This window comes from Portunus trituberculatus, chromosome 42 (assembly GCF_017591435.1).
Source record: "Portunus trituberculatus isolate SZX2019 chromosome 42, ASM1759143v1, whole genome shotgun sequence".
Classification (NCBI taxonomy): Eukaryota; Metazoa; Arthropoda; class Malacostraca; order Decapoda; family Portunidae; genus Portunus; species Portunus trituberculatus.
Genome location: NC_059296.1, coordinates 113,146 through 130,356, shown reverse-complemented (window position 1 = coordinate 130,356; position 17,211 = coordinate 113,146). Strand labels below are relative to the sequence as shown.

The 17,211-nt window shown below is 39.4% G+C and overlaps 1 protein-coding gene across 4 annotated transcripts in view; it reads right to left on the bottom strand.

Moving 5' to 3' along the window:
* The window catches only part of LOC123517411 (5'-AMP-activated protein kinase catalytic subunit alpha-2-like), a 74,057-nt gene that overhangs the window by 47,168 nt on the left and 9,678 nt on the right, over positions 1–17,211 (bottom strand). For all 4 annotated transcript variants that reach the window (XM_045277429.1, XM_045277427.1, XM_045277426.1 and 1 more), the window contains exons 4-5: positions 12,780–12,924; positions 3,902–4,008 (exon numbers count right to left, since the gene is read on the bottom strand). In XM_045277429.1, coding sequence (XP_045133364.1) covers positions 3,902–4,008; positions 12,780–12,924 — 252 coding nt within the window. The remainder of the gene's footprint in view (positions 1–3,901; positions 4,009–12,779; positions 12,925–17,211) is intronic.

The window sequence follows — 17,211 nt, the reverse complement described above, 5'->3', positions numbered from 1 at the left end:
AGAAGGGGGCTCCAAGGCTAGATTTGGAGTCGCCAATTTTAAATTTTAAGTCTTATTTTTTTATGTTATGGTCTATAGCACCTGTAGGCATACTTAAAGAGTATAAGTGGGAAGCGCTGTTAAGCTTCCGCCCAATAGTGGCGTAGGCAATTTTATTTATAGTGGTACCCATATTAGGGTCCATATCACCACCCAAGTGCATCTTGGATGTAACCACCTAGAACCTGGGTATCATGGTGACATGTAGATAAATTCAAACCACACGACAAATGCCATAGCTTCAATGCGGTATGTGGTGGGATTCGAACCTATGCGTGGACGTCTGCCCGATCCCACACTCACTGAAGTGTGTATTTACCTATTTGTGTATTACAGGGCCCGAGCTAAGCTCTCTTTGTCCTGTCTCCTTGTCCATTCCTGTCATATCTCTCTTTCATCTGATTGACACACACCGTGTCAACGACATCACTGCTCAGTTTATTCCACTTATCAATGCTACGAAGCAGGAAACTGTATTTTCTCACGTCATTTAGACAGATGTCCTTTATTAGCTTTTTTCCATGTCCTCGGAGATGATTACTTGTGGTCACCTTTATCAACTCTCTGTCCAGTATGTCAATCTTGTTCACCAATTTATACATAGTTATCATGTCTCCTCTTGTTCTTCTCTCTTCTAATGTGGTCAGCCCCAGCTTTCTCAGTCTTTCCTCATAGTCTAACTCCCTGAGTCCTGGTACCATCCTTGTTGCCAGCCTCTGTACCCTTTCTACCTTCTTCACATTTTTCTTCATATGTGACCAGACACATGCTGCATATTCTAGCTGGGGTCTTATTAAGGTACATAATATCTTCTTCATCATTCCTTCATCTAGGTAGTGGCATGCAAGGCCAATATTTTGAAGCATGTTGTATGTTTTCCAAAAAATCTTGTTAATGTGTTTCTCCGGTGACAAAGTGTTTTGCACGGTTACTCCTAAGTCTTTCTCCTCATTGGTCTCTTTAATTTTCTCATCACCCAGCCTGTAATCCCTGTTTGGTCTGTATCTACTTCTTCCCATTTTCATAACATGGGTCTTGTTTATATTAAATTCCATCTGCCACTCTTTACTCCACTCATATATTTTATCAAGATCTTCCTGTAACTTGTTACAATCTTCCACATTCTTTACTCTCCTCATAATTCTAGTATCGTCCGCAAACATGTTCATATAACTGTCAATTCCTACTGGCATATCATTAACATAAATCAAAAACATGATGGGACCCAGCACTGACCCTTGTGGAACTCCACTGGTTACTTTCTTCCACTCGGACTTCCTTCCTCTCACCACTGTTCTCATTTCTCTTCCCATTAAGTAATTTTCCATCCATTTTGCTAGTTTATCATTTACTCCTCCAGTCATCTTTAGTTTCCACATCAGTCTATTGTGTGGTACTTTATCAAAGGCCTTTCTCAAGTCCAGGTAGATAGCATCCACCCATCCCTCTCTATGTTGTAGTATGTCAGTCACTCTTGAATAAAAACATAATAGATTGGATACACACGATCTTCCTTTTCTGAAACCAAACTGCCTTTCACTCAGAATGTTTTTTACTTTCTAGATACTCACTCCACTTAGCTTTAATTACTTCTTCACATACCTTGCACAATATACTAGTCAACGATACTTGTCTATAATTTAGCGGTTCCATTCTACTACCATTCTTATATATAGGCACAATGTCAGCTCTTTTCCACTCTTTTGGGACTAATCCTTTTCGTATGGAGGTTTCCACAATATCAAATACGGGGTTCAACAATTGATCCTTACATTCATTTAGCAACCTCCCAGATATGCCATCAGGCCCCATTGATTTATTAATATCCAGATTGCTTATAATTTTCCTTACACCTTCCTTAGTAACCATGATGTCCTGCATTTGCTTTATTTCTGTAGGCCTTCCTCCCATAAAATGCTCCTCCTTTGTAAACACTTTGCAAAAGTTGTCGTTCAAAATTTCAGCTATCTCTCCAGCATCTTCATGTACTTCTTCCCCGTTTTTTACCTTTTCTATTGCCTCCCTTTTATTTAGTTTTCCATTTATGAATTTGTAAAACATTTTTGGGTCACTATCACAGTTTTCCACCATCCTCTGTTCATATTCCTTCTGTGCTGTTCTTACTTCAACATATCTATTCCTTACTGTTTTGTAGCCTTCCCTTGTTAATACATCACTGTTTTTCTTAAGTTTCTTCCATGCCTTTTCTTTGTTCTTTTTTGCTTCTTCACAATTTCTATTAAACCACTGTTTAAAGCCCTCTTTCTGTAATATGGCACAAACTTTTTCACAGCAGAGTTATACAAATCCATAAATTTATTGTACTTCAATTGCATATCCCTTTCCTGGTATACCACGGACCAGTCAATTTCATTAAAGAATTCCCTTATATGGTTATAATTTGCCCTAGTATAATTTAATTTTTCCTCCCTGTGTTCCACAATCTTATTCGTGCTTAATTCTGTATCCAGCTCAAAGCTTAGGACATCATGATCGCTTTTCCCCAAGGGACTTTCATGTTCAATTTCCTCTTTTAGAGAGATTCCCCTGGTAAATACCAAATCCAACCTTGCTGCAACATCTTGTCCCGTGCACCTTGTTGGTGATCTCACCCACTGTGCCATCAAGTTATTTGTTGCTACCTTTAACAATTCTTCTGCCCACTCACCACCATTCACCACTTTGTAGTCTTCCCACACTATTTCTTCTGTGTGTGTGTGTGTGTGTGTGTGTGTGTGTGTGTGTGTGTGTGTGTGTGTGTGTGTGTGTGTGTAATTCACTGTTTGATCTGCTGCAGTCTCTGACGAGACAGCCAGATGTTACCCTACGGAACGAGCTCAGAGCCCATTATTTCCGATCTTCGGATAGGCCTGAGACCAGGCACACACCACACACCGGGACAACAAGGTCACAACTCCTTGATTTACATCCCGTACCTACTCACTGCTAGGTGACCAGGCTACACGTGAAAGGAGACACACCCAAATATCTCCACCCGACCGGGAATCGAACCCGGTCATCTGGCTTGTGAAGCCAGCGCTCTAACCACTGAGCTACCAGGCCGTGTGTGTGTGTGTGTGTGTGTGTGTGTGTGTGTGTGTGTGTGTGTGTGTGTGTGTGTGTGTGTGTGTGTGTGTGTGTGTGTGTACTAAGTGCTTATAGTTTTGTGTAAAGGGGGAAAGTTGTCTTTAGAGGGCAAGCTGCGACAGCCCATTTGAGTTGTGAGACACAAAGGGTGTTCAGCAAAATTATAACTAGCTTTGATGGTATGTTCACAGCAGCCCCTGAAATGATCCAGACCAGAACTGGGCAGCCAGAATCGGTCCAGATCAGAACCAGTGCTATCCAACCACACTGGGAGCAAATTATCATTTCAGTAGGTGTCTTCTACCTCCTGCCTGTCTAATCACTAAAGTCCTATTTATTGTCATCTGTAATTATATATTTACTAGTATTAAAAAAAAATCAAATACTTTTTTTTCTGAATGTGACACAACTTTATATTTTTTTCTAATCTACATCCATACTCATCATAAATCTTTACAAAAGCTGTTGCAAAAACATTGTTCTTTTAAAACTTATGAAAGTTTCACACTAATGACTTCCATGAATTACAGCACAATTTCTCAGTATACTTGTTTTCTACTGAGTGGAAAACCATCCAAATTTATGATTACTTTTAATAAATTTTCATTCCATTTGAAGCACTGGTACCCACAAAAAAGAGCAAACCATGTCAAAGACCTCTCCCCCACATCACACACATACACCAAAACACATCTATTATTAAACTATATTAAAAACCATCCTAATACTTTGGTCTGCACAATAATAGAAAAGTCTTGCATTAAAAGATATTCACCTCAGGACCAGCATACAGCTTTCCAGATATCACTTCAGGAGCAGCATAATTAGGAGACCCACAACTAGTGCGAAGGAATTCTCCATCAACCATTATGTTTGATAAACCTGTAAAGTATCAATGAATTAATCATGAAATTGTATTTCTAATCAATTAATCAACTTACAATATGATGCATCTATTAATTCATATCATATTTATATACTAGTCTACCAAATCATGCATTACTATAACAGGCATAATTAATGCCATTCATAAATACAGGAATGTCACAGATCATCAGTGGAAATGTGACTATAAATGCATCAGAGTGGTTGACTGACACTTTGTGCCAACCATGCATCAGATAGTTTCCTGTCTATCTATAACGTAGGCCAATTATTATTATCTGAATGCATATTCTGCATTTACATAACAAAAATATTTACATATTAGTTAATACTACACCAGCACTCAATTATGTCTACAAAGTACAGTAAACCCTGCTTAAACTGGCCTCGAATAAGCCAAACATCAAATTAGCCAGACCTTTTTTTTTTTTTTTTTTACATTCTATCTATCCCAAATGCACTGCTAGGCATTTTTTCTTTGAATAATTTTAAGCCACTCAGCTTATATACTGGCTAAAATACCACTAATAGCTCTTTCACTGTCTGAGTCATATGAGTCATCCAAGCTATTCAAGACACAAAACAGACATGTGTGCCATGGCACTGCCAGCACCAAGATTAGTGTTTACACAGCTGACTTGTGATGTGCATGGCAATGTCTCCCTTGGTTTTCCTTTACTCTGTAGTCCGTATTGTTGCCTTTGTAATTCAAAGAGCAAGGTTTTGCCTTTCATGTCAATTAGGATGCTGAAGATGCTGTTGATGGCAGACAAAATGGCTGTTATACATGTTCATGAGAGAGGTGAGAGCCATGCCGTAACTGTGTGTGTGTGTGTGTGTGTGTGTGTGTGTGTGTGTGTGTGTGTGTGTATTTACCTAATTGTATTTACCTAATTGTAACATATGGGAAAAGAGCTATGCTCGTGCTGTCCCGTCTCCATATCTATTAATGTCCAGCTTTTTCTTAAAATCATGAATATTCCTTGCGTTGACCACTTCCACGTCTAAACTATTCCATGCTTCCACCCTTCTATGAGGGAAGCTATATTTTTTCACATCTCTCCTATAAGTGGCCATTTTTAGTTTTTTCCCATGCCCTCTCGACATTCTTTCATTCCACATACACAGATCTTCCCTATCCATTTTTTCCATGCCAATCATCACTCTGTATATTGCTATCAGGTCTCCCTTTCTCTTCTGTTTTCCAGGGTCGGAAGTTGCATTCTTTTCAGTCTGTCTTCATAAGTCAAATCTCTTAAGTCAGGCACCATTTTTGTTGCAGCCCTCTGTACTTTCTCTAGTTTCCTTATGTGTTTCTTTAAGTTCGGGGCCCACTGTATTGTTGCATATTCAAGCCTCGGTCTTATCATTGCAGTAATTATTTTCTTCATCATTTCTTCATCTAAATATACGAACGCCACTCTTATGTTCCTCAATAAGTTCAATACTTCTCCAATTATTTTGTTTATATGTCTCTCTGGCGATAGGTCATTGGTAATTGTCACCCCAAGGTCTTTTTCTTCATGACTGGTTTTTATGTCTTCATTTCCTATCTTGTACATACTCCTGATTCTTCTTTCACTCTTGCCAAACTCTATTTTCTTGCATTTTGTCGTGTTGAACTCCATTTGCCATGTACAGCTCCATTTCCATATTCTGTCCAAGTCTTCCTGGAGTAGTTCACAATCTTTGTCACATCTCACTTTTCTTAACAATTTTGCATCGTCTGCAAATAGGCTCACATAACTGGACACCCCATCCACCATGTCATTTATGTAGACTGCGAACATTACTGGTGCCAACACTGATCCCTGTGGAACTCCACTCTCCACCAAGCCCCATTCTGATGGTCTGTCCTTAATTATTGTTCTCATTTCTCTTCCTACCAAAAGTCTTCCATCCATTTTAGTAAACTGCCATGCACTCCTCCTACCATTTCAAGTTTCCAGATCAGTCTCCGTGTGGTACCTTATCAAAGGCCTTTTTTAAATCCAGATATATTCCATCAGCCCAACCATCTCTTTCCTGTATTACATCTATCACCCTCGAATAGTAACATATCAGGTTTGTCGTGCATGAACGCCCTTTTCTAAAACCAAATTGACACTCACAAAGTATGTCATTTTTCTCCAAGAAGTCTGTCCATCTATTCTTCACCACCCTCTCACACATCTTAGCTACCACACTTGTAAGTGACACTGGTCTATAGTTCAATGGGTCTCTCTTGTTACCTGATTTATAAATTGGGACAATGTTAGCTCTTTTCCAGTCTTGGGGCACTACACCTTCCCTTAATGAGGCATCAATTACTTCACAAACTTTTTCTGCCAGTTGCTCCTGCATTCTCTTAAAATCCATCCTGATACCCCATCAGGTCCCACAGCTTTTCTCACTTCTAAACTCCCATCATATTCTTGATCTCCTCCACAGTTACTTGAAACTCCTTCATAATCCCTTTCTGTTCCATTACCAGTGGTTTGTCAAAAGCAGTCTCCTTTGTGAATACCTTCCGAAAGCATCCATTCATAGCCTCTGCCATTTCCTGGGATCCTCACTGCATACTCCATTTACTTCTAAACTTTCAATACTTTCTCTATTTTTGATGTTGTTGTTCACATGTCTGTAAAAAGCCTTGGTTGGTCTTTACATTTATCAATTATATCCTTTTCTTGTTTCTTTCTTTCTTCTCTTCTAATCAACACATATTCATTTCTTGCTCTTTTGTAACTTTCCCACTGCTTAATCCGTCTTTTCCTTCTCCACCTCTTCCATGCATCCTCTTTTCTTGTTCTAGCCTTTTCACATCTATCGTTAAACCAGTCCTGCTTTCCAACTTCTCTATGTTGTCTTATTGGTACAAATTTTTCTCACCTTCTTTGTATATTTTATAAATTCCTTCCACTTTTCATTTGCTCCTTAGCACTCTTGAATTTCATCCAATTTGTCTCTTGAAAGAATTTCTTTAGGTTTCCAAAATCTGTCTTGGCATAATTCCATCTTCCCACTTTATATTCTTCATTTCTTCTAGATTTCTCTTCATCTATCACCTTGAACTCCAAAACTGCATGATCACTCTTTGCTAAAGGGCACTCCACCCTCATCTCCTCAATGACCATTGGCTCTGTACTAAAGACCAAGTCCAGTCTTGACGATGCTCCCTCTCCTCCAAACCTAGTATCTTCTTTGACCCACTGAGTTAACACATTTTCCATTGCCAGTGTCAATAGTGTATTTCCCATGTTGTCTCTGATCCTTCCATTGACCAGTCCTCCCAACACACCTCTTTACAATTAAAATCTCCCATCATTATAGTTCGTTCACAGCCACCCAACATTTCTTCCAGACATGTTCCTGTATCACTTATCATTTCTTCATATTCCTGTACTGACCATGCATTTGTCTTAGGTGGTACGTACACCACTATGTAGTGCCTCTTTTTCCTTCATTAGTTTCTGCTCTGATCTTTAGCACTTCTGCCTTTCCCATACCTTCTTTCACTTGATCCACCTTTATATCTTTTTAACCAGCAACATCACTCCTCCTCCCATCTTACCTACTCTATTTCTTTTCCAAACATTATATTTCCTTCTCCAACCATCATCAGGTCTTCTCCTCTCTCAGTTTTGTTTCAGTAAGACCCACAATATCTGGGTTCTTGTCCCTCAAGTAATCGTTGAGTTCTAAAATCCCGATATCACTCCATTTATGTTGGAATACATTACATTCCGCTCATACGTAAGTTTCTTTAGTCCTTTCTTGCTGTACTTTTCTGGGTTATGAACCACTTCCTCAGTCTCATATCCAAGATTCTCCAGAAAACTCTTTCTTCTCCTCTTCTGTCCTCTCTTCATTTTTTTCAAAGCCTCCTTTCTCAACTCATTTAACATTTCTCTTTCCTTTTCACCGAGATCTCTTCTCAACCAAATCTTCCTTGTTGTTTCCTGCTGGGCTAGCCTCCATGACTTCTCCACCAATTCATCTACATCCTTTTGTGACTTAAGTTTGATTCTTATTGGCCTCATACCTTCTGTGAACTTTCCAATTCTATGGAAGTCCTCTATTTCTTGTACTAGGTCTTTTCCCTCCTCCTGCACCACATTAATGATATTATTTATCACCTTTTTTATGTTTTTCTCTCTCTCCATTTTACTCGGTGTCTTATCCTCCTCCACACCAAATATCACCACACATCTCTTTTTGTCTACAGTTTCCTCACCAATGTCTCATTTGACTTAATAACCTTCACCACTTTCTCAGCAATCTTCTCTTCTATGATCTGTTGATCTATAATTTCAGCAAGGCCCAAAGTTTTCTCCCAGACTCTTTGATTTCCTTTTCCAGACTTGCAACTTTGTAATTTACCTCCTTTCTTTCCACTTCCTGACTTTTTTTCCATTCAGCCTGCTTCTCTATCACTTTTCCTAAAGATTCTCCACATTTGTCGCAATTCACTTTAATTAGCTTAACTTCCTCTTTCAGTACTTCATTTTCTTTCTTCATATCGGCACACTCTTTCATTACATTGTCATAACTCGTTTCCAGGCCCACATACTTTTCAAACAGTTTTTCAATTTTACCTTCCAACTCCAGAATTTTCTTCACATAAACGCTCTTCTCCATTATTCCTTGAAATCCTGTGAAGTCTGATTCATCTTTCGAGTTCACGGCTGCCATGTTGCGCAGATGTAAACAAACCAGCTGATGGCTCAAACGCAGGCTACAGTTTATATTCACCTCCCCTGGACATTATTTTGCTAATCAACAGTTAACATGACTATATGGAGACGGGACAAACATTACAAGCTCCTTTCCCACCTTGGTTACTCTTAGGCAATGGTAACTGTAGAATTAGAGATGATTGCTCTGGAGCTCAGCGACCACATCCGCCATCGACGGTGTCCCGTGTGTGTGTGTGTGTGTGTGTGTTTACTTAGTTGTAATTACCTAGTTGTATTGTAGAGGGTTCAAGCAGGACTCATAGTGTCCTGTTTCCATATCTCCACTTATACAATTTTTTCTACGCACATTATGTGCTGTAACAATTCAATGCATTCCACTTTTCCACCATTCTATGTGGACAACTGTATTTTCCAATATCCTTCACACACTGCCTCTTCCTAATCTTCTTTGCATGTCCTCTTGTCCTTCCAGCTTCTGTCACCAGCACCAGGTCTTCCTTGTCTATCTTTTCAATGCCATTTACTATTTCATACAATGTTATTAGGTCTCCTTGTTCTCTTCTATCTTGTAAAGTTGGCAGTCCCATTTCATTCAGCCTTTCTTCATATGTTAGGTCCTTTAGTTCCAGCACCATCTTTGTAGCTATCTGCTCTTGCATAATTTAATCTCTCTTTTTTATAGTCTTCATTGTATCTTATCACATCCTCTTCCTGCATTTCCAATACTAATGTTACAAGGTCACTTCTTCACATTGGATTAAGATATTGTATGCTAGGAGGGGGCTCTAGCTTCTTTGTGAGTACTAGGTCAAGCAACAATGGTTCTTCTTCCCTTGTGTACCGTGTTGATTCTTCCACTAACTGATCCATTGTATTCATCATAGTTAACTGTAACACCTCCTTGCTCCACAATCCAGCATTACCCATTACTTCCATCTCTCTCAAGTATACTCTTTTACAGTTACAGTCTCTTACATAGTATTTTTCCATCTCTTTTTATCATATTAGCTAAGTGCTTAATCACCTCTGCTTGCATTTCCTTATGTTCCTCAGTTTTCCATGTATTTGTCTTAGGTGGCACATACATAACTATGATTCTTCTTTTTTTCAATTTCTCTGTTTTGATTGTTACTCCCATTACTTACACCATGTTATCACCATATTGCACTTCCTCCATGCATATATAATCACGAACCATTATTAGCACTCCTCCTCTCCTTTTCTCTTCCTTTCTCTTCTCCAGCTATTATATCCCTCTTCCTTAACCCGTAAAGTCCGACAGGCCTTAAATACGGCTGCATAGCACACTTCCGATAGTCCTTAAAAGGGGCAGCTACTTTGAGCGCTAATAAAAACCGCGCTAGCATTGGTAGCGCTACTATATTTGGTCATGACGTAGGCCTATGGTAGTACTGTCGGCTCCCAGGAAGCACACCGCTCTAGCCAGCTAGTCTCCTGGAAATTTCTGTGAGGTGCGTGAGCTCGTCGCGGTGATAATTATTTACATTTTACATTTACTTATTTAAGAACTATTATTTACAACTATGGCTACTGGTGCTAAGAGGAAGCTAAAGTTTAGTGATAAAAGTGATAGACAAGGCAAGACAAGACGCAAAGTGCACAGGTTGGAGGTAGATCCCGACCCGCTATTGTGACAACATCGTCACCCACGCTTGATAAAAACATACGTAACTATAATCAGCCAATATGAGTGAAAACACGAAAAACATGTGAAAACACATAAAACATGAGCAGTGCCTTACATTATGTAAGAATACACATAAAAGCACCTCCCCCGAGTTGCCGCTACCACAATCTTCTCCAATTATCGGTTATTATTCTGAGACAACCATAGTGAGTAGAGCAATAAAAACTTGTAGGATGATGCATTGTCATGTCTACTAACAGCAGATTTTTTTTCCCGAGTAATTTATAAGAGTTGATATTTTTATGATAATTGCGGTAATGGGAGGGCGCGAATTTTGCCATCGGTCTTAGCGAGCTAAAGCTAACATGGACCTCCACCTTTAGTTTTGTTTCTACTATGCACATTACATCCAACATACTGGATAACAACTCATCTATATTAGTATAAGTCACTCTTAATTTCTTGCCTCTTCCATGACCTCCTTCTTCTGAAGGAGGTCATGGTGTGTGTGTGTGTGTGTGTGTAATTCACTGTTTGATCTGCTGCAGTCTCTGACGAGACAGCCAGACGTTACCCTACGGAACGAGCTCAGAGCTCATTATTTCCAATCTTCGGATAGGCCTGAGACCAGGCACACCACACACCGGGACAACAAGGTCACAACTCCTCGATTTACATCCCGTACCTACTCACTGCTAGGTGAACAGGGGCTCTACGTGAAAGGAGACACACCAAAATATCTCCACCCAGCCGGGAAGTTGAACCCCGGTCATCTGGCTTGTGAAGCCAACGCTCTAACCACTGAGCTACCGGGCCGTGTGTGTGTGTGTGTGTGTGTGTGTGTGTGTGTGTGTGTGTGTGTGTGTGTGTGTGTGTGTGTATTTACCTAGTTGTAGTTTTACAGGGCCTGGGCTTTACGCTCATGTGGCCCCGTCTCCATATCTACACTTATCCAATTTTTCTTTAACCCCTTCACGCCGGATGTTAAAAAAGCTCACCTGTATGATATCTGGTAGTGCCCTAAAACTCGTGCAAGCTTGTCATTGTGTATTATGCTGTTATTTTTTTGTCCCTATATCGCCTTCAAAGAGGAAAGTGGACGCTTCTCTCTTCAGAAAAGAGAGAGAGAGAGAGAGAGAGAGAGAGATGGGAATAGTCTATGTATGCCATTGGGTAATTTTAGACACAAGGCAGGACGCATGTAGCTTATCTTTAGTGATTGGTGGAGACAAGGATGGTGGGAGGAGCACTAGGATTTCAAGGACAGCATACGGTATGTGTAGTTGGTATCCAACACTCTATACGGGACAACTGAACTGAAGAAAGCTCAGAAAAGAAATATGGCCCACGTGGCGTCACCGTATTTGCTACTGGGGCTTCATGACGCCTACATAGGCGTCACCGTATTGAAGGAGTTAAAGCTATGCACACTCTTTGCTGACACCACTTCCTCACTCAAACTGTTCCAAGTCTCAACACATCTTCGCGGGAAACTATATTTTTAAACATCTCTCAGACATCTTCCCTTCCTCAGTTTTTTACTATGCAATCTTGTGCTTCTAATGTCATATTCTTCTCTCAAAATAAGTTTCTCATTATCCACTTGATCCATTCCGTTAATCAATTTATAAACTTGTATCAGATCCCCTCTCTCCCTTCTCTGTTCCAGGATTGGTAGATCCATAGCCTTTAGTCTCTCCTCATATGTCATCCCTTCAAATTCTGGAACCATTCTTGTGGCCATTTTTTGTAGTCTCTCCAACTTCCTTATGTGTTTCTTTTTATGGGGGATCCACACAACTCCTGCATATTCCAATCTGGGTCTTATTATAGTACTTATCAATTTCTTCATCATTTCTTTGTCCATGTAGTGAAATGCTAATCCAATATTCATTAACAAATTATATGTCTCTGAAAATTCTATCAATATGGCTTACTGGTTGATTGTTTTCTTCCATCGTCACTCCTAAGTCCTTTTCCTTTTTTACTTTTTCTAGTTCTACTCCATCTCCCATCTTATGGATTCCCACTGGTCATCTTTCACTCTTTCCTATTTCCATGAAATGGCTTTTGTCCCCATTGAATTCCATCTCCCATTTTTTACTCCATTTCCAGATCTTGTTTAAGTCTTCCTGTAGTATTTCACAATCCTCTTTTTGCTTTATAACTCTGCACAGTTTTGCATCGTCCACAAACAGATGTGTGTGTAATTCACCTCGGTCACCTGATGGTCACCCAGCCAGTCTTCCCCATTATGGAGCGAGCTCAGAGCTAGACCAATCTTCGTACGCCTAATGTGTATGTGTATGCATGTGCCTTGTATGTAATACTTATCATACAATTCAACTATTAGTGATAATAGGCATGTAAAACTCAGATTGGCCTTCCCATCAATTAGTCCAACTTATGCAGGGGTTACTATACAAATATTGACAGCTTACCAAAGTCTGCAATCTTGACATGCAAGTTGTGATCGAGGAGAAGATTTTCTGGTTTAAGGTCGCGGTGAACCACCATATGTCTATGGCAATAATCGACACCAGAGATAATCTGTTGGAAGAACCTCCGTGCTTCTGATTCTTTGAGCTGTAATACAAGACAAAGATAATAAGATGCACAAAAATATACGAGTATATTCACAAGAGTTGACTGAAAATATCAAATGGCAAGTAAATCTAATCAATTAAAATCCTACAAAACAATTCTACGTTCTTCAAATTACATTCACATAGGAAGAGCAATAAACTGACAAGAGGAAAAAGAACTACTCCCTCCTTAAGTTGTGTGTTGGTTACCTAAGCTATAAATGTGTGTAATTCACTGTTTGATCTGCTGCAGTCTCTGACGAGACAGCCAGACATTACCCTACGGAACGAGCTCAGAGCTCATTATTTCCGATCTTGGGATAGGTCTGAGACCAGGCACACACCACACACCGGGACAACAAGGTCACAACTCCTCGATTTACATCCCGTACCTACTCACTGCTAGGTGAACAGGGGCTATACGTGAAAGGAGACACACCCAAATATCTCCACCCCGAATCGAACCCGGTCATCTGGCTTGAAGCCAGCGCTCTAACCACTGAGCTACCGGGTGTGTGTGTGTGTGTGTGTATTCACCTAGTTGTAATTTTACAGGGCCTGGGTATCATACTCGTGTGGCCCCGTCTCCATATCTACACACATCCAACTTTCCTTTAAAACTATGCACTCTCCTCACTGACACCACCTCCTCACTCAAACCATTCCACACCTCCACACATCTTTGTGGGAAACTATATTTCTTCACATCCTTCAAGCATATTCCCTTGGCTATCTTTTTACTATGCGATTTAAGTTTTCCTCTCTCAACATCATTTGCTCATTATCCACTTCATCCAGTCCGTTCAACAGTTTATAAACCTGTATTAAATCTCCTCTTTCTCTTCTTTGTTCCAAGGTAAGCAAATTCATTTCTTTTAATCTCTCCTCATAGGTCATTTCTGCCAATTCCGGAACCATTTTTGTTGCCATTCTCTGCAATCTCTCCAACTTCCTTATATGCTTCTTTTTATAAGGGGACCAAACCACTCCAGCATATTCCAATCTTGGTCTAATTACCGTACTAATTAATTTCTTCATCATATCTTTATCCATATAATGGAAGGCTAATCCAATATTTTTATCAAATTATACGTTTCTCCAAACATCTTATCAATATGAGCCTCAAACTGCCCATGGTCTTGTATTATCACTCCCAAATCCTTTTCCTTTTCCACCTTTTCAACACTACTTCTTCACCCATCTTATATGACCCTCTTGGCCGTCTTCCACTCTTCCCATCTCCATCACATGACTTTTGCTCAGATTAAATTCCATTTGCCACCTCTTGCTCCACTCCCAAATCTTATCCAGATCTGCCTGTAAAATTTCACAATCTTCTTCACTCTTCACACACCTACACAACTTCGCATCATCCGCAAACAAATTAATATAACTGTTTACTCCTCTGGCATGTCATTAATATATACAAGGAAAAGTATTGGTGCCAGCACTGAGCCTTGTGGGACTCCACTCTCCACCACCAACCAGTCCGACTTTGCATCCCTTATTACCGTTCTCATCTCCTCCATCTCAAGTAGTTTTCCATCCACTTTAACACTTTTCCTTTCAGTCCTCCATAAATCTCTAATTTCCATAACAGTCTCTTGTGAGGTACCTTGTCAAAAGCTTTCTTTAAATCCAAATATACACAGTCCATCCATCCTCTCTCTCTTGTATTTTGTCAACCACTCTTGAATAAAAGCTCAGTAGATTTGTTACACATGACCTCCCTTTCCTGAAGCCAAATTGATGATCCGATAATAACTTATGATCCTCCAGGAACCGTATCCAATATTTCTTTATCACCCTCTCACAAATCTTACCGACCACACTTGTTAGTGACACAGGTCTATAGTTAAGAGGCTCTTCCTTACTGCCTCCCTTATAAATGGGCACCACTTCAGCTCTCTTCCACTCTACTGGTACTTCCCTGTTTCTAATGAACACCTTATAATATCATATAATGGATCAATCAATTCTTCTCTACACTCCTTCAATAATTTTCCTGAAACTTCATCTGGTCCCATCGCTTTATCATCTTTAAGTTCCTCCAACATTTTATATAACTCCTTTTAGGTATCTTAATGTCATCCATGTGCACATTTCCTTGTACATTCTGAGGCTTTACAAACATTGTTTCTTCAGTAAATACTTGCTGAAACCTATTATTTAGCAATTCCGCTATATTCTTAGGGTCATCTACTATCCCTTGCTCTCCTTTTAATCTTTCAATGGACTCTCTCTTTTAAGTTTACCATTTATGAACCTGTAAAACAATTTTGGATGTTCCTTACTCTTGTCTACAATATCTTTTCAAATTTTCTTTCTTCCTCCTCCTTACCCTCACATACTCATTTCTCGCCACTCTATAATTCTCCTTATTTAGTATATTCCTGCTCTTTTCCATCTTTTCCAAGCCACATCTCTCTTTTCCTTAGCCTTAACACAAGTTGCATTAAACCAATCCTTTCTTCCTTCCTCTCTCGGTTTATACTTTGGTACAAATTTCATAACTCCTTCATTATAATATTTCATAAAAATCTCATATTTCTTTTGCACTTCTCTGATTTGTAACATCTCCTCCCAATCTAATTTTCTGAAATAATTTTTCAAACTTTCTGTGTCCATCTTTCTATAATTCAATCTACCACTCCTGTATGTCTCGTCCTTCCTTCGCTATGTTGTTGCTATCTGCATTTCCATAACCACATGATCACCCTTTCCCAAAGGACACTTGTATTGTATATCTCCACATAGGTACACTTCTCTTGTTAACACCAAATCCAGTCTAGCCGGTTCATCATCTCCTCTATATCTAGTATTTTCCTTCACCCTCTGTTCCATCATTAAATTAAGAAATCTCTCTCCCCATGCTTCTTCTCCAACACCACTTACTAGATTTTCCCAATCCACCTCCTTACAATTAAAATCTCCTACTAGTATCATCTTTCTTTTTCCAGATAATACACTTTCCAAACTCTGTAAAGTATCCTTGATCATATTGTCGTATTCCCTTAATGTCCAAGAATTTGTTTTAGGAGGTACATAGGTCACCATGATTATTAATTCTTTTCCATCACTTTTTATCCTTATGCTTATCACTTCTGCGTTGTTCTTCCCATACCAAACCTTATCCACATTTATTTATTTCTTCGTCATAATCATAACTCCTCCTCCACCTTTATTCTCCCTATCCTTTCTCCATATATTATATTTATTATCCAAATTTATCTTTGTTTTTTCATGCAATTTTGTCTCAGTCAAACACACTATATCAGGCTTCTCCAGTATCATATAGTCTTGCAGTTCCAATCTACTTGACAGTATCCCATCTATATTAGTATACATTACGGTCCACCCACTGCTTCCTCTAGGGGTTCCTCCGTATTCCTTCTTTCCACATACCACTTTCTGACTCTCTCTCTCCTATAACTCTCCAAAAACTTTTCTTTCCTCCTCAGACCGCTCATCATTTTTCCTTCTCGCCTCTTCCACCAATTCCTTATATCTTCTCCTCTCTTCCTCATTTCTATTCTTTCTCACAAACACCTCTTTACAACCTTCTATCTCTTAACTTTGATGTTCTATATAGGATATCTTCCAGATTGTTGTGACTTCAGTACTACTTTAATCGGTCTGCTCACTCCTCCTTATACGGACCCAGTCTATGGATCTCTTCCACTTCTTCTTGTAGGTCTTTTTTCATCATCATTTAGATTTTTGAACAGATCTCTTACCGTTTTAATTCTTCCTTAATTCTCTTAGGCTTATATGTTATATTTTGTTCTTTCATCCCAAATATTAACACACTCTTCTTCTTTTCTGCTATTTCCTTATCAATGTTTCCTTATTCTTCATTACATTAACCAGTTCCTTGGACCTTTCTTTTTGTCTTCCTTCAACTGATCTTTAATTATTTCTTGTAATCCAACCATCTCTGCTTCCTCGACTCAGTCCATTGTGTTTTCTTCAGTTCCCATTCCTTTCAAACCTTTCATTCTGCTCACTAATCATTTCCTTAAAGTCATCTTTCTCCTTTACTACTCTATCCATTTTCTCCTCCAACCGTCTCTTGTATTTTTCAACCTCCACTCTCAAGTGTGCATTCTCATCCACCAATCGCTTTTCATTTTCCTCCAGTCTCTTAACTCTTTCCTTCAAAGCCTTGGAATTCTCTATCCTGCTCCTCCTCACTCCTCTGAACTTTTAATTCCTTCACCAACTCCTCAAATCTCTTCTCCAACATTACCAATCTACCTTGCAATGTTGCCCCTGTTGAAGATGGACT